This window comes from Miniopterus natalensis, chromosome 9 (genome assembly GCF_054644295.1).
Source record: "Miniopterus natalensis isolate mMinNat1 chromosome 9, mMinNat1.hap1, whole genome shotgun sequence".
In the NCBI taxonomy this organism is placed as follows: domain Eukaryota; kingdom Metazoa; phylum Chordata; class Mammalia; order Chiroptera; family Miniopteridae; genus Miniopterus; species Miniopterus natalensis.
In genome coordinates, this window is record NC_142089.1 from 48,150,627 (window position 1) to 48,173,358 (window position 22,732).

Sequence of the window (22,732 nt, forward strand, 5' to 3'; positions counted from 1 at the left end):
CCCGGCGGGTCCTGGCGGAAAGTTGGGCGCCGCCGCCCCCTCGCCCGCCGGGCTCCCGGGCTCCCCACCCTCTCCGGGCGACACGGCGGAGGGGGCGGCGCGGGGGCCTGGCCTGTGCCGTGGAACAGCTGCAGCCGGCGCTGGGCCCGCCTGGAATGCGGGAACGGCTGCGCACCGGGACTTTTATGGAAACTTGCTGCTGGAGGCGGCGGCCACAGCCAGGGGGCTCCGCGCGGCACGAGCGGAGCGGCGGCGCCCAGAGCCCGGCCCGCACCCGGCGCAGGACGCGCACAGCCCCTCCGCGCGCCACGAGGCTCCCGCTCGCCACGGGCTCCAGCGGGGTGAGAGGCGCGGGGCGCGGGGCTGGGGGCGCGGGGCGGGGCGGCGGGTCCCCGGCGGGGCGGGGGCGGGGACGGGGGCGCGGGCGGGCGCTGCGGGGGGATGCTGCCCGCTCCCGGCGCCCCGGCTCCGGGCCCGAGCGCGCCGAGTCCCCTCCAGCTGCGGCTACGCGCAGGTCCGCGGCCTCGGCCGCGCGGAGCGGGGTCAGCCTCGCCGTCTCTCCGCGTCGCCCGGCCTCGGGCTCCGGCGGCGATTTCCTTGCCCCTCTGCCCCGCTCAGCTCCGCTTGCACCCCGTTGGTTGAGTTTCGGGTGCTTTCCCTACTCCCGCAGGGCAAGAGCCCTCCGTGGGCGGAGCGGGCGCCGCTCCCCGTGCCCGCCCGTGGGGTCCAGGCCGCTCCCCGTGCCCGACCGCGGGGTCCAGGCCGCTCCCCGTGCCCGCCCGTGGGGTCCAGGCCGCTCCCCGTGCCCGACCGCGGGGTCCAGGCCGCTCCCCGTGCCCGACCGTGGGGTCCAGGCAGGTAAAGCCCGTCGGCGTCGCCACCACGCGCCCCGGGCGCGCTCGGGTCCCCACCGCCGCCAGCTGCGCGTGTCATTTCCAGGGGAGCTGGTCGCTCCCAGTCCCTGAGGAGCTGGGGGGCGAAGGGTGATTCAAGCCGCTCGTTTGCGGGTGCCGTCGAGGTGGGACGCGGGGGCCGCGCACGCCCGGCTGGAAGTTGGAGCGAGACCGCGCGGCCGCCCCTGGAAGGCTCCTTGTCTGCGTCTTTTGAAAACGCCGAGAGCCGGGCTGTGTAAACGGTGCAACGCTCTACAGATGCTAAAAATATAGTAGGATCGGCACTTGTAGAGAAAGTAACAAGTTGAGAGGCGACTTGAGGGTTGCAGTGGCTTCGAGACCTTTATCTTTATTAAGGGTCCGTAACGTGGACAAAGGGGGGGGGGGCGGGGAGAGGAACGGGAGCCGGGTAAAAATAGCGCGGGCCGCGTCCCAGCCGGCGCGCGTCCCGGCCGAGGCAGGTAGGGGCGCGGGCGCCGGGCGCGGGGGGGGGGGGCGCGCGGGGGGGGGGGTCCCGGGAGACGCTCCGAGCGCCGGGGGCTGCGCCCCCCAGGGAGCCCGCGGCCGCGGGTCGCCGCGCAGCTGGGGGCGGGCGGCGCGCTCGGATTAGTGTTCACAGCCTGTCGGTCAGCTGCTGAGCGACCCCCCCCCCGCCTTTCACAGGCTAAATTGCTTCCCCCCCCCAAAAAAAAAACAACAACAACAGCCCTCAGAGTACACATAAGCCCCTGAAATTCTTTTGAGTTTTGAGGTCTGGTGAGGTGGGAAAATGCATCATTAATCAAATTTAGGGACAGGGGTTTTTTTGGGGAAGTGTATTTAATATAAATGAACTTTGATTATTTAATGTAATTAGTTGAGATTCCTCCTCACAGGCATTAAGCCTCTATTTTTGAAGGTGTTTTATATTTTGACTGGAATAATTTAAAGAAAAAATGTGTGTAATTCTATAAGGTACCTGCAGCAACTCCCTCCAAGAGCCCTAAGCGAAAACCACAAAAAATTTGTTTAAATCCAGTTTCCCTCAATACAGCATTGATGTCGTTCAGTTTTAATAGAAGATTCACCCTTTCAAATCCATTTAAAACTGGAATGTGGTGGATAGCAATTTTTCCTGCTCACCTTACCGTGGAATCTGCTATTTTTGAAAATCTCATCTGTAAGACTGATCCTTGTCAAAATGTATGTCATCTTGAGATGACTATATTTAGTATCAACAAAGGAATGCATTATCTAGGTTTTTGAACAGTAATTTCTCCCTGAAATTACACTTTAAGTATTTAGGTTAGGGTTCCATTTTTGAACAAAATAAAAACTGAATATATATACACACACACACACACACACACACACGAGAGATTACTTGGCTATTTATTCCTTAGGACCTGACTGGCTGGGAATTACTTCATTTAGAAAAAAAACAAATATGTAGTGTTACCTTTGAAACACAGTAAAGGCAAATAGAAGTATTGTTTAAATAAAAATACATACCTGAAAGAAAGAAAGCAATACAATAAATGTAGAAAAATATGTAATGGATGGGTGATGTCTAAAAGTTTTTACAGAAGAGAGGACTCAGTACATTTTATAATATGTAGGCCATACGCACAAAAACTAAAACATAACATCATGGTAGTCTGTAATTTAGAGGAAAAATGACCTACAACATTCTTAACAATTTCACATATTTCTGTTCTTAGTCAATGTGTGATCTACATCACCTTCATAGTTTCTTTCATGTTGTCTTTCTTCTGGTTTTATAATTGCAAAATTACAATTATATACACTTGGAATTGTTGTATTTGCTTTTTCTCTTTAAATATGCAGGCCATAATTTTGCTTGACTTACGGTAGTATAATATCTACAGTCTAGGATGGATGGACCTTTACCCGGAAATCCAACTTACTAAAGTTTTAGTCAGATTTATTTTTATTATAAAGTGAATACAGCCCGGCCCAGCGTGGCTCAGCGGTTGAGCATCGACCTAGAATCCAGGAGATCGAAGTTCGGTTCCCAGTCAGGGCACATGCCCGGGTTGCGGGCTCCATCGCTAGTCAGGGGTGTGCAGGAGGCAGCCGATCGATGACTCTCTCATCATTGGTGTTTCTCTCTCTCCCTCCCTCTCCCTTCCTCTCTCTGAAATCAATAAAGATATATTTAAAATAAAAAAATAAAAAATTAAAGTGAATACAACCATACTATATTTATGGTTAAAAATTACAGAGTATGGAAAAGGGAGTGTCAAACTCTGACACACACCTGTTATATTTTGTTATATTTCCCTATGAGTTCGATTTTTTTCTTGCGTTGCCCTATGTGAAAGCATGTGATTCCATGTCTTCCATCTCTTAAGTGTTCAATAGCAGGCTCTTCTCCTTTCCCCTTTTTTTCCTTCATGTGATCTCTTCCTTTTTGCTCTCCAATTAAAAGACAGACAGATTGGGGCTCCCTCGGTCAGGTTTTAAGGTTGCTGAAATTTGACTTCCACCGTCTTCTCTGGGCCTCTTTCCTGGCCTTTTCTCCCCTTTGACCCTGCCTCCCTGTTTCTGGCCAAAATAGGCCTCTCCTGTGTCCATTTCCTGTTTATTTAGATCAGGGGCCACAAATTGGCAGCCCAAAAGCCACTTTCAGCCACAGACATGCTTAAAATTTGGTACATTTTATATTAAAATGTGGATTCCCTGCCTCTCTTGAGAAATTGGAAGACGCTGGCAAAACAGGGTTTACATTTCTGCACAGCCACAAACCCCGGAGCTAAGCAGTGGCTCCGGAGCAGACAGGGTGCACACTCCTTTCCACACAGACCCCACCATTCCCTGTTGTTTTACATCTAGTCATCACGCATTTACGTTACCTGTCAATTACACTACATCACATTAACTTACTCGACCCTAGACACTTGAGTACAAAGTCCCTGGTCTAAGCGTTCGGGCAAGTCTGAAGTCATGATACGACAGCAAGTGTGCTGGACGTGGCGCTGGGAACCTGGACTTTACATGCAGATATATTTAGGTTAGCCCTCCTCTTAAACAGTGTGATTATAGGAATGGGAAGAAGTTAACATCGGTTGACACTAATTGCTAGTGCCAGTTTGAGTTGGAACGGACCATGTATTGCTAACTAAAACAAAATATTTTAACTGGTGGGATTTTAGGAAGCACGGAGGAGATATTTCTGGGCAAGACCCCCAGAGGTTTGCCGTAAAGAGGAGTCAGCTACGATTCTGCCTCCCCACCCCCCCATTCCCAGCTCTGCCGGTCACTGAAAGGCCCGCTTCACGTGCAGAGAGGGTGAGAGTGTCCTCCACAGATTACTGCGTCCACTTGCTTGGGAGGCCAACTTCCTGAAGCCCCAACTTTCTGGTTTTTCTTGATATCTAGTTTAATGTATATTCACTCCATTTTGTTTTATTTTCTAGTATTTCATTCGTTCCTTCATCTATTCTCATCGTAGGCCCTCCTATTGGAGGTATCAATCATAAGTTTTATTTGGGTTGATTTTGGGTCAGACAGTTGTCCTGTTATTTCTTTGTCATCCATCCACTTGTTCAGTTATGAATTGAGTTGGTACTGTGTCCTAGCTGTTTGTGTGAGACACTAAGGATAAAGAACAGAGTAGAGCACAGTTTTGACCTTTCCGGGGCTCATAGTATGGTGAATGCTCTTTGAAAAATGTCACATACAGTCATATGAATGCAAAGCATTATATATTATTAATACAGGAGGACACTATCAAGGCAAGTTGAAGAAAATAAGAGTCTTGGTTATGCGTAAAGAATTGTGTATAGGTAAAGAAAAAATATCTCACTATGTCATACAAGTAAAATAGGATCTAATTGCATATTTTTGAATTGTGATGAGGCTTATGACAGGTTTTATAATATTATTTTTAAAGTATAAGGTTAGACCTTCATTAAATGTAATAAAGTTATATTTAAGTTTATATTTCTTGTACAAGTGAAAAATGATAAAAATTTAGGCTTGCATTTTATGAAGCTCAAAACAATGTTGTTGTTTGTTCCAAAGACTGTAAAGAGGTAGATTTTAATAGTTGCTTGTAGTGAATAGTTAAGTGTTCTGTCTAAAACCTTCTTAAAAGTTGAGACAAAAAAATATAATTGATGTAGATTTAAAGCTGTTGTTGTCCTGACAATTCTGTTCTTGAGAAAGTAGATAATACATTATTGGCACAGTGAAACAGTTATTGTAAATGACAGCTACGATTTAAAATTATTTTCTTGATTCCTGCATTATTTGCTCTTGAAATATTTGAATTGCATATCTAAAAGTCAAGGAAAATTAATTGAATTTAGACAATTTAGAGGTCAAACATAGGTTCAATGAAATTCTATAACAGGAGCATTAGCATGCATATTTTAACATAGATCTCTTGTACTTAATATTACATTCTACTGTGGGACTTACATATTGACTCACAACTTGAACTTCATACTTTAATATTCAACTGGGAAATTATTTTATAACAGACCAAAAGTATATTCTATTTTTGAAACATTTTATCAGGCCATTAAGTCATTTTCAAAAACTTTTTAAAGCCTGTCTCACTAATTGCTATGCCAGTTCATATCAATTAGTATAACCATTGGAGATATATATATATACATATATATATATAAAATTTTTTTTATATGTCTTTGTTGATTTCAGAGAGGGGAGAGGGAGAAAGATAGAAACATCAAGTATATAAAGATGGAGCCCACAACCCGGACATGTGTCCTGACTGGGATTGAACTGCGATTTCCTGGATCCTAGGTCGATGCTCAACCGCTGAGCCACACCCAGCCAGGCTGTATATATTATTTCTTTGGTGTCAGTTGTTACTTCTCTTTCATTTCTGATTTTATTTATTTAGGTTCTTTCTCTTTGTTTCTTGATGAGTCTCGCTAGAGGTTCATCAATCTTGTTTATCTTTTCAAAGAACCAGCTCTTGGGTTTCATTGATCTTTTGTATTGTTTTTTTAGTCTCTATATCATTTATTTCTGCTCTGATCTTTATTATTTCCTTCCTTCCACTCATTCTGGGCTTTTCTTGTTGTTCTCTTTCTAATTCTTTTAGTTGTAGGGTTAGATTGAGGTTTTTTCTTGTTTCCTGAGTTAGGCCTGTAATGCCATGAACTTCCTCTTAGGACTGCCTTCACTATGTCTCATAGATTTTGGGTTGTTGTGTTCTCATTTTCATTTGTTTCAAGTTATTTTTTTTATTTCCTTGATCTCATTGTTAACCCATTCATTGTTTAGTAGCATGTTATTTGGCCTCCATATCTTTGTGCTATTTTCAGTTTTTTTCTTGTGATTGATTTCTAGTTTCATACCATATGGTCAGAGAAGATGCTTGATCTTCTATTTACAATTATATATTGTGTGAGGCCATATTTTCTTTATATACTTCAGTTAAAACAACATATCACAATAGTTTTAGTGTAGAAGCAGACATGAGAATGTGCCTGTCTTTTATTAAGCCAGATATTAAAGAGATGAACAAAAATGTTACCCTCTCTTTTATTCAGTATAGATACTCCAGATCTTTTCTCTAATGTTTGGTAGCTTTAAAAAAAAAATCTTTACATTTTATTTACTTATGTAATTTAATTTTATTAATGACTTCATCAATTGAGAACTTACCAATTTTCTTTGAGTGGTTACTTTAAAGTCTTCCCAAGAGAAAATAAATGGCAAGAAATATGGGCCTTGATTCTGGGCATAATTCTGAGGAGGTAGGAGGAAATATTGCCAAGTGCCTAGGATGTGGTGGGTCAGCTGGAATGGTATTTAAAGCATCGTGCAGTACTTGTGTGTTATGCTGAGGTAGGTGTTGCACAAAATAAAAGAAACAGACTTTGTATTGTTTAAGACAATGGAAAACACTGATAATTGTGAAGCTTGGTGATGGGCATATAGGGGTTCATTACATTAGCCTCTCTAATTTTGTATATGTCTGAAATTTTCATAATAAAATGTTAAACAAAGAAAATAGATCAGACTGATGATATGCCTGGGATGTTTAACAATACAAAAAAGTTTTAAGTTTATGCCAGATATATCTAGAAGCCTAAGTATATTTAGATGTCAGAGACTGAAGGAGAAAAAATAGCCATGCTTAGGTCAAAGTGGATAAAAACCACCATAATTATAGTTAGTTTGGAAAAAGACGTCATTGGTGAAGAAGTGGCTTAAGAACTATCTTGGAGGTAGAAAGAGGTTAGTGAATGTGTTTTTCCATGTGAGAGGCTGAAGGTATGGGAGGAGACGGGAAGCCAGGGAGTCGGAGGGAACATGCAGGAGGCCTAACGAGCCCCGATGGGTTTTAATTCGGATCCATGACACACCGTGCGGTCAGTACCCTCAGGCCTGCAGTGTGGACTAGCATTAAGGAGCACCGAGAGGCAGAGAGGGCAGTGGCCGACTAGATAGCCTAGCGGGCTGGGCGAAGGCCGCAAGAATCGATAAACTGTTTACCCTGTAATAAGAAATTAAAAGAATCATGGCTGAAAGTTACTCTGGAACTTTTTAAACCTCATTTTACTAATAATATGTTCTTAAAAATCATTACTCTGAAAATATTTATCAGTTAAGAACTTCAAAGAAACTGCATTAAAACAGCTTCCCTCCAGCCACCAGGGTGGCTTCTCCTCATCACACTTGGGTTCTGGTACCTGTTGAAAAGGTTGCTTAATTCAAACATGTTCATCGGGATTCTGAAGACGAGATAACAGCTCAGAGGGAATACTTTGAACTTTATGGCTTCTCATTTTGAAGTTATTAATCAAAATAGTAATGACACGAATGAGTATGTATATGAGTATTTTTGGCAAGCGTAGTTACATGAAATTGGATAAAGTGGCAAATACCACATAAGCTTATAGACTAGTAAGTTAAATGTTTACTAACATATGCCAATGCACGAAAGTGAGAAGAGATGATATAAGGAGGCAAAGATTGAATATTTGGAATTTGATAATGTTTCCAAAAGATCAGCTTAAAAATCTTCTGTAAATGTCCGACAGCAGATTTAAAAATAGAATGCAGACAGTTTATTAAAGGAATAAAAGTTGAGTCAAAGGATTGGGATCTTTTATTAGATTTCTCAATTTTGGTAATTACTACATGGATATTGAAACTCTTTCCATGATGGCTTTTGGGGTTTGTTTTAAAGTATAATTTATTATTTAACTGGCATTGAGCTAGCACCGGAAAGAAACCAATCCCCTGTAATCTGGGAAGGGAGCATGAAGTCGACCAGATGTCTAGATGAAAGTCTGGGTGGAAGAAAGGGAAGTGCAGAATGTGGGCTGAGAATGGAAGTCATTGATCTTAGGCACCTCACTGGAAGGTTGGGGTTTGGGGTGTGCTGCCTTCCAGTTCTGGAGCAGGTGTGGTTGATGTTAGAACCCTGCCTGCGCTCACAGAGAGCAAAGCAGCCTGGAACACTCCAAATTGTATCCCAAGGCTTTTGTTGAAAGTTGGTTTTTTTAAATTGATTTCAGAGAGAGGAAGGAAAAGGGAGAGAGATAGAAACATCAATGATCAGAGAGTATTATCGATCGGCTGCCTCCTGCCCGCCCCTTACTAGGGATCGAGCCCGAAACCCAGGCGTGTGCCCTGACTGGGGATCGAGCCATGACCTCCTGGTTCATGGGTCAATGCTCAGCCGCTGAGCCACGCCGGCTGGGTGTGTTGAAAGTTTTTGCCAAGAGACTGTTAACGTGAGACTAGGTATAGCATCTGTATTTCTCGATGCCTACCAGAGTGCCTGGCACGTAGCTGATACTTAACAACATTTGTGTAGTGAATGGTGTGTCCTGTTCATGTCATATTCCTGTATAGTGATAATGATAGCCCTACATTGTGTCCAGACACTCCTTAACCATTTATAAAGTGTTTCACCTTGAAGCTGGCAGGGCTTACTCATTAATTATGATATATGTCTTCTATATGCCAGGCATATGCTAAGTGCTGTGGAGACAATGGGGTACAAAATATGGTCTCTGCTCTCAGAGAGCTCACATTGTGGTGAGGGAGGTGTCCTTACGCTGGGGCAGATGCTACAGTCCGGGTAAGCACCGGGTGCTGGAGAGACACGCAGGAGAAGCTCCTAACCCGGTCGTGGAAAGTCAAAGAAGGCTTCCCGGAGAGGAGTGACCGTTTGTCTAAGAATGAAGGATGAGCAGGGGTGAGCTGAGGGGTTAAGGGACCGGGCAGAACAGTAGGCCTGGGAGCCAGCTGTGCCAAGGCTCCAGGTGGTGGAATGGGAGGGTCGCAGGGAGGGAGCTGAGGCCAACGAGGCCCTGCAGACTACCAGGGGGTGTTGGGTCACTGAAGAGAAAGTGTGGGGTGGGGAGTAAAGAGCGAAGACAGAAACCCTGGTAAGAAGCGGAGAGGCAAAGAGGCCCTGAGGGGAGACCGGGAAGGAGGGTCAGAGCCAGGAAAGCCCAGGGAGAATGGGGCCGAGCGGTGGAGGGGTGACCGAGAGGGTCAGATGTGGCGGCGAAGTTCCGAGGGAGGGCACTGTCCGTATAATCTGGCAGTGTAATGAGAAAATCACCAGTGTGCCTATTTTACACGTTAATGAAGTTCACAGAAGTTACCTGGCTTGTCAAAGACGGTACATCAAATAAACGACCAATTTATTAGAAACTCTAATCCAGATGTTCTGGCTGTAACTCCGCTGCTTCCGTCACCACCGTCTTCTTAATGTGCTTGAAGAATCAACCATTAACGGAGAGATTATTATTAGGCTACATGTATAATTCTAAATATTTTGCTACAAAGGTACTTAAGCAACAGAAGTTCAACGATTTCAAATTATTTTGAATGAATTGTTTCTCAAGTTGAAAGATGCAAAAGTTTGTAAATTTTTATATGAGAGAAGCTTTATGAAAAGTTATGACAAGACGGCACCAGTATATGTCATTTGTTCTGAATTTTTATTTCATGATACACATTCTGCCACAAATAATTATGATCATTTATCTATCAAGCAGCTACTATTTAGTTGGCTGATACAAGGGAGGGGCCGCTTTGGCAGAGGGAAGGTGAGCGTGCCCTTCGGGAGGAAGGGCGTGCGTGTGGGTTGTGCAGTGAGGGTGGGGAGGGGGTCGCCGGGGGCAGGGAGGGCTGAAGGGGACGGAGAATTTTCAGCGGCAGTTTCGAGAGGATATGGCTCCATCCCTTGACTAAAGGTCGGCGTCTGTGACGCCCTCCCGCAAAGACTCCCACGACGGATTTATGATTTAGGGCTGAGATTCACTGCTTTACGTACGACGTTCAGCTACTTTTTGAACGTTTCCGGGTCCGTGTCGTGACTTTGTTGGAATCAGTTAATACTTTAAAAAACCTTCATAAAACTAAGATTCTCACTGCCATTGTACAACTAAAAGTGAATCTGGTTGCTCTAGGAGTACCGAATGTGAAACAGTGTTAAATCATGTTCTGTTCTGTTCAATAATGTTCTGTTACATAAATTCAGAAGCCTTCTGTACTTTTGACAATTTAACAGAACGATGAGATTCATCAGTGTTTTTCTTAATCAAGAGAATGACGTATGTGCGAACACCGTGACTGGATTCTTCCCTGTCCTTATTGACAGCAGCAGGAGTGCTACGTGCAAGTCGCTGACAGGCACGTCAATAATCGGAGGCCAGGACAGCCCCTCAGGTGACCAAGCGTGAATGAGGTCGCTCCACGACTAGACCACAGCCACCTGAGATAGCAGCGTTGCGTTTCGTACCTGAGAACCATTTGAAAATCTGTGTTCTGCTTAACTCCAAGTCATTCTAAGGGAATAACTGCTGGCATGTATCAATTTAAAAGGAAATAAAGTAGCTTAAATAAAAACTCTGTGCTGCTTACATGGGGCAAAATGTCTTTTTTCTTAGTTGCCCATCACCATGCTCCACTGCCGGTTGCCAGCTAAAGATGACAAATTCACTAAAGACAGAGAATACTGTTGCTCCTGTCTTTCGGCTTCCAGCGTATTTCTACTGCTCAGAACTGTGGTTCTCAAATGATTGCATTAAAAGTTCTCTCAATTACACCCGTAGGTAAAACCTTATAAGCTGGTTGACATTTCCCTCCCACGCCCCCATCCCCACCACGCGCACCAGTTGTACCGCTTTCTTGGCATCGGCATGATGCAGTGGGTAAGAACGCGGACTCTGCAGACAGACTCTGCCCTTTTTTATCCCATGTCCACGGCTCATTCGTTGTGTGGTCTTAGGCAAGTCACTTGTTTTTTCTAAGTCTCAGTTTTCCCAGCTGTAATAATTTATAGAAGACTGCACATCCTATTAGATAAACTCTAAGACATTATTTTTGTACTAATACTCTAAGAAATTTTAAATTACTAGGCTTGAATTTTTAAAAATTTTTATTTTATTTATTTTATTTTATTTTTTTGAGACAGGGTTTGATAATAGAATTTCCTTAAAGGGTTATGGTGGGGAGTAGATAAAGTAATGCTTGTTAACTACTTGGCACAGTACCTGGCACACAGTAAAGGCTTAATTAATATTAGCTTGGATTATTTTCATCATTATTTTTCTTCATAGTGTGATCAAGGGGTGTGTTAGTGAGACAGTGGGTTTAGAGCAGACAATACAATCAGTGACTGAGGAATAGAGTTTTTTCTTGTGAAGTTAATAAACCAAATGTGGTCGAGTTTATTATACCTTTAACCTCGCTTTAGTACAGAAAGACAACTGAATTAACAATTGAAATATACTGTTGTGTCTACCAGGCAGAGCCACACCTTTTAAAAATTATTTATAAGGGAATCCTATAAGTAGCTGCTTGATTTTGAAATTATTCCCTCCAACATAAAATGATTTAAGAGAGATGAGTCCTATTTGTTTATAATCTATACCTTCAAAAACAATTCCATAATACAAAAAGTAATAGACTTATTTTGCTAAAACTTTTTAATCCTCAAAATGTTGAACCGAACAAACTGTCAGCAAAGGATCACTTTCTTATATTTTAACCAAAAAAGTTAAGGTTCAGTACTGTTCCAATTTTCACAGACTTTCAGAACGAGAGCTCAGAATACTGAAATGACATTTAAAGAACTATTCTAAGTGGTTTTACTCAGTAAAATTTAAGAATCAGTCTTCTTTCATTCTGATTCTATAAATAAGTCAAGATGATATAATTTGAAGATTTTTTAAAAAATTAGCTGAAGAGAGCCAACTGATTCATTTATTCGCCCAACTGTTCTTGACAGGCTAATTCGTCACTGTCACCAAGCCACACAATTTTCTTTCATTTTACCAGGGGAAAAAAATCCTTTTGAAGTTCACTCTAGTCAATTAATTCAGCTAAAATTATCAATCCCTAAAACCCATATGAGATTGCTCAAATTTTCTTCATACCCTTTGGTATTACTCTTTTAAATGAGAGATAATATGTTAATGTAGGCTCACTTGCGGGAAAATGCAGGTTTTTACTGAAGAGGGTACATTGTAGTGAGGGAGACCATGAGTAATGAAATGAATCAAAATTATGGACACCTACTAATGTTAGGTATTATTCTAGAGCCTTTACACACGTTATCGCGTCTAATCCTAACTAGGAAGCGACAGCGTTGGAATTTGGATTTGGGTCTGATTATCAAATTGTGCTAATGAGCATGCGAGGTGAAGGCTTGTAGTAGTGTGGGGCCAGTGGAAGTAGGGGCAGTGACATATAAGAACAAATCTGAAGGCAACGTTCGCAAAGCTTGACAATCTATTAAAATTTAGGAGATAGAGAAAAATGAACCGGAAATAACTCTAAGGTTTGAGAAACTGAATATTAAGAGTAGGTTTTGTTGGTTATACAAGAAAAAATATCTAATAGCTAACTCTAAATATGATAGAATGGCTCAGGTAATCGAACAGAACTATTTGTTATTTTTATCTCGGGAACATATAATTAGATTACTCATAAATCTTGATTAGTGACACACTCTCATCCATGCACGGACTGCTTTTATTAGCAATTGTTGTTAGTAATATATAGGCACCCACTGACCATCCAACTACACCGGTTAGGACCTCGTTAATAGTTATATGGAATCAAGACCCGCTCACCGCCAGCATATTGTCTCCTCCCACAAAGAAAACTTTAGCCCCAGACAGCTTCACTGGGAAGTTCTTGCAAACATTCAAGGGAAAAAATAATACCAATTCTACATGCACTCTTACAGAAACTTAAAGGAGAGAAAAGAGTTCCCAACTCATTCAGTGAGAGAAGTATTATGTTGTTAACAAAAGCAGCTATTACAAGAAAATAAAACTACAGACCAATACCCCTTGTAAGCATGGATGCAAAACTTAACAAAGTTTTATCAAGTTGAGTCTGTCAGTATGTATAGGACAATGCATTGTGATCAAATGACATTTATCTTTGGAATGGAAAGTTGATTTAACATTGGAAAACAAATAAATTAATTCACCATAGTAAAAAATAAAAGCTGAGTGATTATCTTAATAGACACAGAACAAGCATTAAATTCAATATTTGTTCCTGAAATTACTCCAGCACGATAGGAATAGAAAGGAACTTAATCTGATTCAGGGCATCTAAGAAAAAAATCTATAGCTAAAATCATACTTATTGGTGAGAGAACATTTTTCTCCTGAGATCAGGAACAAGGCAAAGAAGTCTGCTCTCATTACTTCTATCTAACACTGTACTGGAAGTTCTGGCTAGTACAATCAGGCCAGAAAAAGAAATAAAAGACATCCAGATTGCAAAGGAAAAAGTGTTCACAGATGATATAATCATCTATATAGAAAATCTGATGGAATCTAAGAAAAACACACAACAAAATCAATGGAATTGATACGAAAAGAGTAATACAGGGACAAAAAAAGAGGGCAAATAAGAAATAAATAGTAAATGGTAGACTTAAGTCCATTCATATAAATAGTTACATTAAATGTTAATAGGCTAAACATTGCAATTAATAGATATTATCAGCATTGATTTTTTTTTAAAAAAAGCAAAGTCCAATTATGTGGTGTGTCCAAAAGATGTACTTCACATGTAAAGACAAAGATAGGTTGAAAATAAATGGCTAGAAAATTTTATACCATGTAAACTAAACTTAAGAAAGGTGATGTGGCTATTTTAATATAAGGCAAATTCAAGGCAATGAGGTAAGAAGAGGGAAATTTCCTACCAAAGAAAGGGTCAATTCAAACAGAAGATATTACAATCATAATGTATATGCACTTAAAAGAGTTGGAAAATACATGAGACACAAATGACAGAATTCAAAAAAGAAAGAGACAATTCCACATGGTCAAAGTCTGATAAAACTAGGCAAAAAAAAAGTGAAGACAGAAACTTAAATAACATGATCAACCACCTTGACCTGGTTGATATTTATAGAATAATACACCTAATAACTGCAGAATACAAATTCTTTGCAAGTGCACTAGATACCGTCTCGAGCGATTTTGGGTCATACACTTACAAAGATCTTTCAATACCGTGCATCTTGTACTCCTCTACCCTAAATCTTGGGTAAAGAAACTGAGGGTTATCACAATTTAGTACTTGCCTGGATAATGTCAGTATTGCTTAAGGAGCAATTAACATGCGATTAGTATTTACAAAAATGCATAGCATGTTTTTGTTTTTATTATTTTTTTAATTTTATTTTTGTTTAAAATATTACAGATGTCCCTTTTTCTCCCCAATGACCCGTTCCACCCCATCCCTTCCCCCTCCCCAGTCCCTCTCCCCACCATTGTCCATGTCCTTGGGTTGTGCATATATGCATATGCATAGCATGTTTTTAAAGTTAAATAATTAAAAATTCTTATTCAATACTAATATATTTTTTTCAGGTGAAAAAATATACAAAGCTTCAAAATCACTCCGAGACCACATAGAGCAAACATGAATGATATTTCCCAAAAGGCTGAGGTAAGACTCAAGAGTTAAAAAACACTGGGGGAGACATAAGGCTGACCGTGGAACTGCTGAAAGGGCAGTTGTAAGTGGAAAGGTCACATTGAGAAGCTCATAATAACATAGCCAAAGATAGAAAGCGTAAGAAATGTAGAGGTTGGCCTTGAGTCCTGCAGTTTTACTCGGGGTCTAATCTAGGAATCATGATTATTAAATTTGTGAGTGATAGTAAAGCGGATGGGTTGGGCAGCATCTTGAGTAGAATTTTAATATCATCGTAAGTCTTAGAAGTTATTTTTTCAGTATTAAAAGAACAGATCTGAGGTCACTCTCTTAGGAGATGGCGACAATTCACTCTCAGGTGAGGATCCTTCTTAGCATATCGTCCAGCAGCTGCGATTAAGCGTCTCTTAGCCATTTCCTGGTTCTTGGCTGCAGTTACGGAGACTCGTAGTAAGAAGAGCTCACCCCCAAATTTGGGGACACCCCAAAATTATAAACTTAAAAAAGACTTAAATGGCCAATGACACCATGAGTGGATAAAACAGAGGCTGGGTAGGCACAGATTAATTGAGCCATTTGCCATTATTACTAGGAGAAAGGGCTTGGGGTTGGGAGACACCGAAGCTTTATTTACTGAATCTTCTCCTAGAGATAAGCTTGATTTTCAAAAATGAGGAAAATAATTTGCCTTCCAGGTGTTACAGTGGAGGAAAATCTTTTCTCTAGCCTTTTACCAGATTCCTCCTTCTTGGGGAAGCTCTTTTGGCTTTTGGGAATTTTCCTCTTAGAGTTCATCCTACTTGGAATGATACAGCTTTCTCACACATTTTCTTCTTTTTTAAATATATCTTTATTGATTCCAGAGAGAGGAAGGGAGAGGGAAAGAGAGAGAGACATCAGTGATGAGAGTCATTGATCAGCTGCCTCCTGCATGCCCCCGACTAGGGATCCAGCCCGCAACCTGGGCCTGTGGCCTGACTGGGAATCGAACCGTGACCTCCTGGGTCCTAGGTCGATGCTCAACCACTGGGCCACGCTGGCTGGACTCTCACACATTTTTAATTTTGGTTTAGAGAAGTTCTTGATGGGCAGTAAAAATATAAGTCACTGCTTGTGCACAAAGACCCTGGCACATCCCAGCCACAAATGAGAAAGGACTGGCTTTCAGTTTGCTCATGTTAGATATGGAAACAAGCAAGAACATTCATGTGTGAATTGGGCTTTAAACTTTAAAGCCTAAACTTCTGCTTTACTTTCGACTTCATCTAATTTATTGAAATTAGTCTTGATGTCTTAATACAGGTTGGTTTAAATGAGAGTGCAGTATTCAGTTTTCATATTTTACCAGCCCTGTTTCAGTGGAATGCACTTACAAAATGAAACTTTTGTACGATCTATTAATAAAATGTCTACTCTCATAGTTTCTGTAGTTTCCCTTTTTATGCTTAGACTTCAGAAAGTAATCAGATTCTAACGGTTCAGCTAAAGGTTTCAAATTCATTTCTATTTTCTGTTTCAACAAGTATTTCTTGTATTGCTTATCCTGATCTATCTTTACCTAATTTCTTTTTTTTTTTCTACTCTCTCCTCTTTATTTTCTTCTAACGAAGATTCTGCTTTCTTCATCTAAACCTGTCCCAAAAACCTATGTGCCAAAACTTGGCAAAGGGGATGTAAAGGATAAGTTTGAAGCCATGCAGAGAGCCAGGGAAGAAAGAAATCAGAGGCGCTCTAGAGACGAAAAGCAAAGAAGAAAAGAACAGTATATTAGAGAGAAAGAATGGAACAGGAGAAAGCAGGAGGTCATTTTATGATTTTATCTCATGCTTGTGCAAATGCTCGCTTTCGCCTTCACTCACATCTCATCATGCACGTTAACCATGTGTCGTATTAACGAGAGTTAGAATAATGTCCTGTATTTAAGAAGTACTTGGCGACTCTGTGTATAAGGTGGCTTGGTCCGAACTTGTGACATGCTCAGGGTCCCTTATGTGGCCATCTAGGTGAAGGACCTGCTGGCCCCTGACGAGGAGGAGGAGGCGTCTGCTAAGGTGGAGAAGGCTTACGTCCCAAAGCTGAAAGGTAAGGCGCTCCAAGGGCACAGTGTCACCGAAGCTGTAGAAAAGAAAGAGGACCGATGCCAAGCCCGTTTCCCTGCTCTCAGGAACTGTGAAAGGCAGGTTCGCGGAGATGGAGAAGCAGCGGCAGGAGGAGCAGAGGAAGCGCACGGAGGAGGAGCGGAGGCGCAGGCTGCAGCAGGACCTGCTGGAGAAGAGGAAGCTGCAGCGCGAGCTGGCCCGGCGCGCCCAGCAGGTAGGCGCTCCCGCGGGCCCAACTGAAATATTTTAATGTAACGCGGACCTATTAAATAGCAGCTGCCCTGAAAACCAGATCTGAAGTGCAAGTGTTGAACATCAAATGCCTTGAAGGGTGAGGGCAGAGGTGCCTCTCCGAGGCTGAAGCCTGCGGCGCTTCTGTTCCACACCATCGTGCTGTTCCACCCGCATTCCCTGCACTGTCCGCACTGCTTATTGTTCTCGACGTGTCAGAGGGTTTCAGGAGGGTGTAAGGCGATTTCACATGTAAACTACCCACAAGCACTTAATAAAATCCCGGTCTTTTCATAGCAGTCAATAAATATACTTGGTTAAGCCCTGGCCAGTATGGCTCAGTTGGTTGGGCATCATCCTGGGCACCAAAAGGTTGCCAGTTCGATTCCTGGTCAGGGCGCAAGCCCAGGCTGGGGCTCAGTCCCCAGTGGGGGGCGGGTGCAGGAGGCAGCCAACCGATGTTTCTCTCTCTCTCTCTCCCTCCCTCTCCCCCCTCCCCCTTTCTCTCTAAAAATCAATAAATTTAAAAAAAAAAATACTTATTATCAAAGACTAAGGCATAATTAGTATATCTTTCTATGCAAGAATTTGAAACTAATTCAATCACATTTTATTTAGTAATGATATTATTAGCTAGTTTAATTATTTTTTTTAAGTTGGGGATGGTAATAGGAGAGGGGAGCAAATGTGGACATACATTTCCTTTATATAACTGATGCCTATAGCCACAGAGGAGAAATTATAATTAAAGTATTATTACTGTGATTTTATATAGTCTCTTAATGAACTTCAAATTCCCATATATTTTAGCTCAGAGCATGAGAACTAAGAGGCTGGTAAGTATTTTTGAAATACTGAAGAATCTGATATGATTTCCAGAAAAAGCTAATCTCTCAAATATTAATGATTATAATGACATAAAAACTTGCAGTTCTAATAGTCATAATTATATTTTAAGTAAAAAACTAAATGATCACAAAAATTTCTTTAGTATATTGATATTTGTTTTGTATTATAAATAATCTGTAGTCATAGAGTTGAACAGATGACAGACAACAGAGATATTGTTTATGTGCTTCAGCTTGATCAACATTGGAAGATCAAAAGAGATGATTAATGTCCTGAGCTTTATGAGATAATAATGGTATTTATATCCTAGAGTTGTAAATAAGATTACATGAGTTAATAAATGCAAAGCACCTAGAACAGTGCCCGATACAAAGTAAGTGGGCTATAAATGCTTAATGTTTCACCTAAATAATAATAGATATAGATAAAATGTATGGAGCCGTTTTAGTTTCTCATCCTCTCATCAATATTTTAACAAATATTATAACATAGTCTTCACAGTATATTGTTTCTTTAAAAACTATTTTAATTGTGAGATTGTACTTGGCTTTTTTTTCCTTTCCTACTCTTTAAGTGCCTTACATCTATTTGCTATGCTCCCCTCAGCTTCTGCTACCTTTCTAAAAAGAAAAGTGACAAAGAAAGCAAAGCATATGCCATACTTGCATGCCAAAGAAATTTATTTACCCAGACTTTGCAAATAACCACTTCTATGGCACCAATAACCACTTGCATGGTGGCAAATAATGACATATGCCAGATGAATTATAAACAATAATTGAAAATTCCTCTATTTTATGACTGTGTTACCTCTTTATCTGAGGAAAGGAGGTTATATACTTTACCTCTGCCACCTCCAGTCGTCAAAGATTAGTGTGTCTTTTGCAATGAAATCTCACAAGGGAAGACAATGATATTGAATAGTATTATAAATTATAAAGATAAAATACATAACTTTGTAATTTTATTTATAAATTATAAAATAAGGTGATGAAATGCATAATTAAAATACATGATGTTGGGCAGCAAATGGTGAGTATGCACACAGGCTTGGTCTACTTCTTTCAAGTCTTCTGCCCTTTTTCAAGAAAGCACTAATTACTTACTAGACTTTAAGACTCATCCCAACCCCAGGCACTGAATATGTAGGCAATATTTTCTCAGAGAAAAACTATGTCTATGATGAAGAGGTGAGTTTGAACATGATGAACACGTAGGATACTCAGAGATAGATGGAAATAAAATATAATCATGGAAAAGAACCACTTTAGTAACCCTTGACCCTACATTGCAGGGTGCCACAGAATCTTGGTTAATGAAATTTTGGGCCTGTTAAATTATTTGAGAATATTTAGGTAGAACAAAATAAACTATCAATAGCAATTTTATCTTGCTAATAATTTAAAATCCTAATTAAGTATATTTTCTGCTCAAATCTAATACAATTTAATCTATCATTGAATATAAGAAGTAAAATATGACATAGGTAGTCAAGAAGAGTCTTCATGTTTATTTGACAGATCCACTTGTACAAGTCCATATTCGAGAATGTACATGTACAGCCCTGACCGGGCAGCTCAGTTGGTCAGGGCACTGTCTCCATAGGCCAAAGGTGCGGTTTCGATGCCGTTCAGGGCACATACAAGAATCAACCAACGAGTGCATAAATGAGTGGGACAACAGATCAGTGTTTCTCCCTCTCTCTCTTTCCTCCCCTTCCTTTCTTTCTAAAATCAATCAATCAATTTTTTTAAAAATGCTATAAAAGGAATTCCTGAGTTGAGAGAGTGTCTGAGTGAAATTCTTCCCTATACTCTCAATGTCTGGCTTCTCACCATATCTCCTAGAACTTTTTATTGAGAGATTAATGTGATTTGTAGAGGAATTATTAACATCCTTTTGAAGGGAAATAATTTTGTAGTTATTTCATTATAGATCCATTAAATTGTTTCTTAGTATAATACATCATTCAATATAATCTTCACCACTTACATGGCAAATCAGTGTGATAAATAATTCTGTAACAAAGCACATCATTCTGGACAAAACTATTAAAAATAAACTATTAAAAAAGAAAATAGATTTATTTTTAACAATTTGTTCAGAATAATTTATTTTTCAAGAAATGTGGTATCTTAATAAAATGTGTTATCTCTTCCTTGACAGAGAATATAGAAAAGTGGATGGTGTGAGAACAGGGACTTAGCCAGCCCTAGTATGTTCCTAGTATGAACCAAGGCACAACAGAATTCCCTTAGGCTGCGTGAGGAACACACTACTCCTAAGCTCTTTCACTGGTGCTAAAAATCAAAACAATAAACAATCTGAATTTTTACTTTCTAACTTTTCCCATTTTCACATTGCTTATGTTTCCTTTTCCTGAGATCTCAAACATTGCCTTCCATGAATCACCTGTTTTCTCTCATTTCTCAGTGTGTTTTGTACCTTAGCCTGCCCTTCAAGCTAACAGTGATGCTTCTTGTGAGTAATGTTTGGAATGAGGGCCTTCCCTACCTAGATTTGGTCAAAATATAAACAATTACGATGTCCAGAATCTTTTCCCTTTCTGTGTGGAAGCCGACACCTTTCACCACACTATTGTGTCAGTTATGTTTTTGCCATCTATTTCTATTGTAAAATAAAGTCATCATGGTTATTTGATTGCTAATGATAGGTTTTCTTTTGCTGGGGCAGAGACAGAGAATGAGAAATGTTTCTGTATCTCAGTTTAAGTGGATAATTTCACTAATAATCGCTGCTTATGTAAGCTCACTGCCATGTCATAAGAGTTTGGTCAACTATCCAAATTCCAGAATGACAAAGGTAGGCTTTATTTTAATTTTTTCTTAAACATAGTGTTCCCTAGATATTGATATTGATATCAAAATGCAAAAACCAATATAAAGTTTAATCTCCACTTAAAGGGATATAGTTGGCTAATTTGAAACAACATAAAAATATTTCAAAAATTATAAATTGAAAATTTACCATAAGTCACAACTAAATTATTTTCCATTGTATGTTTAAAAGCAAAAACCAGAAATCCTTTGTAATGTAATGATATGACATTCTCATTCAATAGATTGAGGACATAAACAATACGGGAACTGAATCAGCGTCAGAGGTAAATGGACATTTCCTTTAATGAAACATTCACCTAAAACTATCTGATTCACAAGTAATCTTTTAATTAAAAATTAAGTTTTTATTTTTATTATAAATACAGCAACAACAACAAAAAGTACAAAGATATTTTGCAAAGCAAGATCATATTTTTGCACTTTCAAACATTATAGCTTAGTGTGTTTAAAGAAAAGTATATTTTGCTTTCACGGTTAGAGACATCAGTCTCGGTGTGAGATACTCTGGCAAGACTGCATATTTTTGGAATAGTTGAGATGGTTGAAAGCTGACGGTATAAAAAGGCAGTTTTCTTTTCATCATTTGTGTTCTCTCCTCTTGATAGTTTGGTTATCACATGTTAGTAGAGTGCAGTGTTATCTATTACCATGAAGAAAAATTTAACAGTCACAGAAATTTTAGGGACCCCTTTTTATCTAACAGAAAGTTAAAAATCAGTCAATTTGATGGTGTACCTAAAACTACAGCCACATAAATGGAAAGTAACATTATGTAATAGAATTAAAATACATTAAAAACAACAAATTTAAGAATGTTACAATGAAATCAAACACCAAAGAGTTTCGTTTATAATACAAAAATGTTTTATAAGTCACTTGGAAATACTGCTTTTTTCCTTCACTAAATATTGGTTTTGCTAACTATTTAAAAACTTGCATGGAGAGAAAAAAATCATATGGAGAAATTTTGTGTGTGTGCTTAAACTGAATCCATCCACCATCAAATTGATTTAGAGTGCACTCACATGCACACTGCCTTCTGTGGGATTAGTGCATGGACAGCTAAATTCAGACGATGTCATGCACTTTTATCCGAACAGCTGTATTAACACCATCATCTAGGGAAGAAGATCATCCTTGAACCTTGTCAGCAGTGGATTTGCATGCAATTAACTCATAATGTACACTGACTTTGGAAAAAGAGCTATTTAATAAAAACCTGTAATATATCTATATCTCTATATCGATATTTATATGTAGACATCGATATAGAGATATAGATGTATTTGTTCTTCATAACATTGATGGCAATGTAATGAAATTCACCAATGATGGAAGTCGGGTCCCATGAAACCTAGATTCTGATTAGGAAGAAACATGCTAACTCTCTGTTTTGTAAATTAGGAAGGAGATGATTCACTCCTTGTCACAGTGGTACCTGTCAAGTCACACAAAACACCTGGAAAAATAAGAAAGGATTTCGAGGACCTGGAAGAAGAAAGAGAAGAAAAGGAAAGGGTCCCGGGTGGAGAGGAGCAGAGCGCGGGACGTGAGGAACAGCGGCCGTCCCTCAAGGAAGCCCAGTGCCTGTCGCTGGTCGTGGTAACTTCGCCTTCTCAGTGGCAAGTGAGGGTGGCCGACTCGGGGGGCGGCACCCCCCTGGCGACTAAGGGGCGGCCTTTCCTGTGTTCTTAGGACGATGAACTGGATGGCGAGGCCACCAAGGAAGCCGTTTGTCCTGGGAAACTGAAGCTAACTTTTGAAGAGCTGGAGAGGCAGAGACAGGAAAGCCGGAGGAAGGAAGCGGAGGCCGCGGCCCGGCGGCGCTTGGAGGACGAGAGGCGCGCCTTCGAGGAGGCCCGGCGGCAGATGGTGAGCC

The 22,732-nt window shown here is 40.7% G+C and overlaps 1 protein-coding gene across 1 annotated transcript in view; it reads left to right on the forward strand.

Annotated features, from left to right (window-relative positions):
- The first annotated feature begins 271 nt into the window (after window positions 1-271).
- NEXN (nexilin F-actin binding protein) overlaps window positions 272-22,732 on the forward strand; it is a 38,579-nt gene continuing 16,118 nt past the window's right edge. Inside the window, exons 1-8 of the mRNA XM_087820540.1 lie at window positions 272-341; window positions 14,747-14,825; window positions 16,424-16,615; window positions 16,817-16,895; window positions 16,978-17,126; window positions 21,075-21,116; window positions 22,258-22,455; window positions 22,549-22,725. Of these exons, the coding sequence (XP_087676666.1) occupies window positions 14,799-14,825; window positions 16,424-16,615; window positions 16,817-16,895; window positions 16,978-17,126; window positions 21,075-21,116; window positions 22,258-22,455; window positions 22,549-22,725 (864 nt within the window). The 5' untranslated portion in view covers window positions 272-341; window positions 14,747-14,798. The remainder of the gene's footprint in view (window positions 342-14,746; window positions 14,826-16,423; window positions 16,616-16,816; window positions 16,896-16,977; window positions 17,127-21,074; window positions 21,117-22,257; window positions 22,456-22,548; window positions 22,726-22,732) is intronic.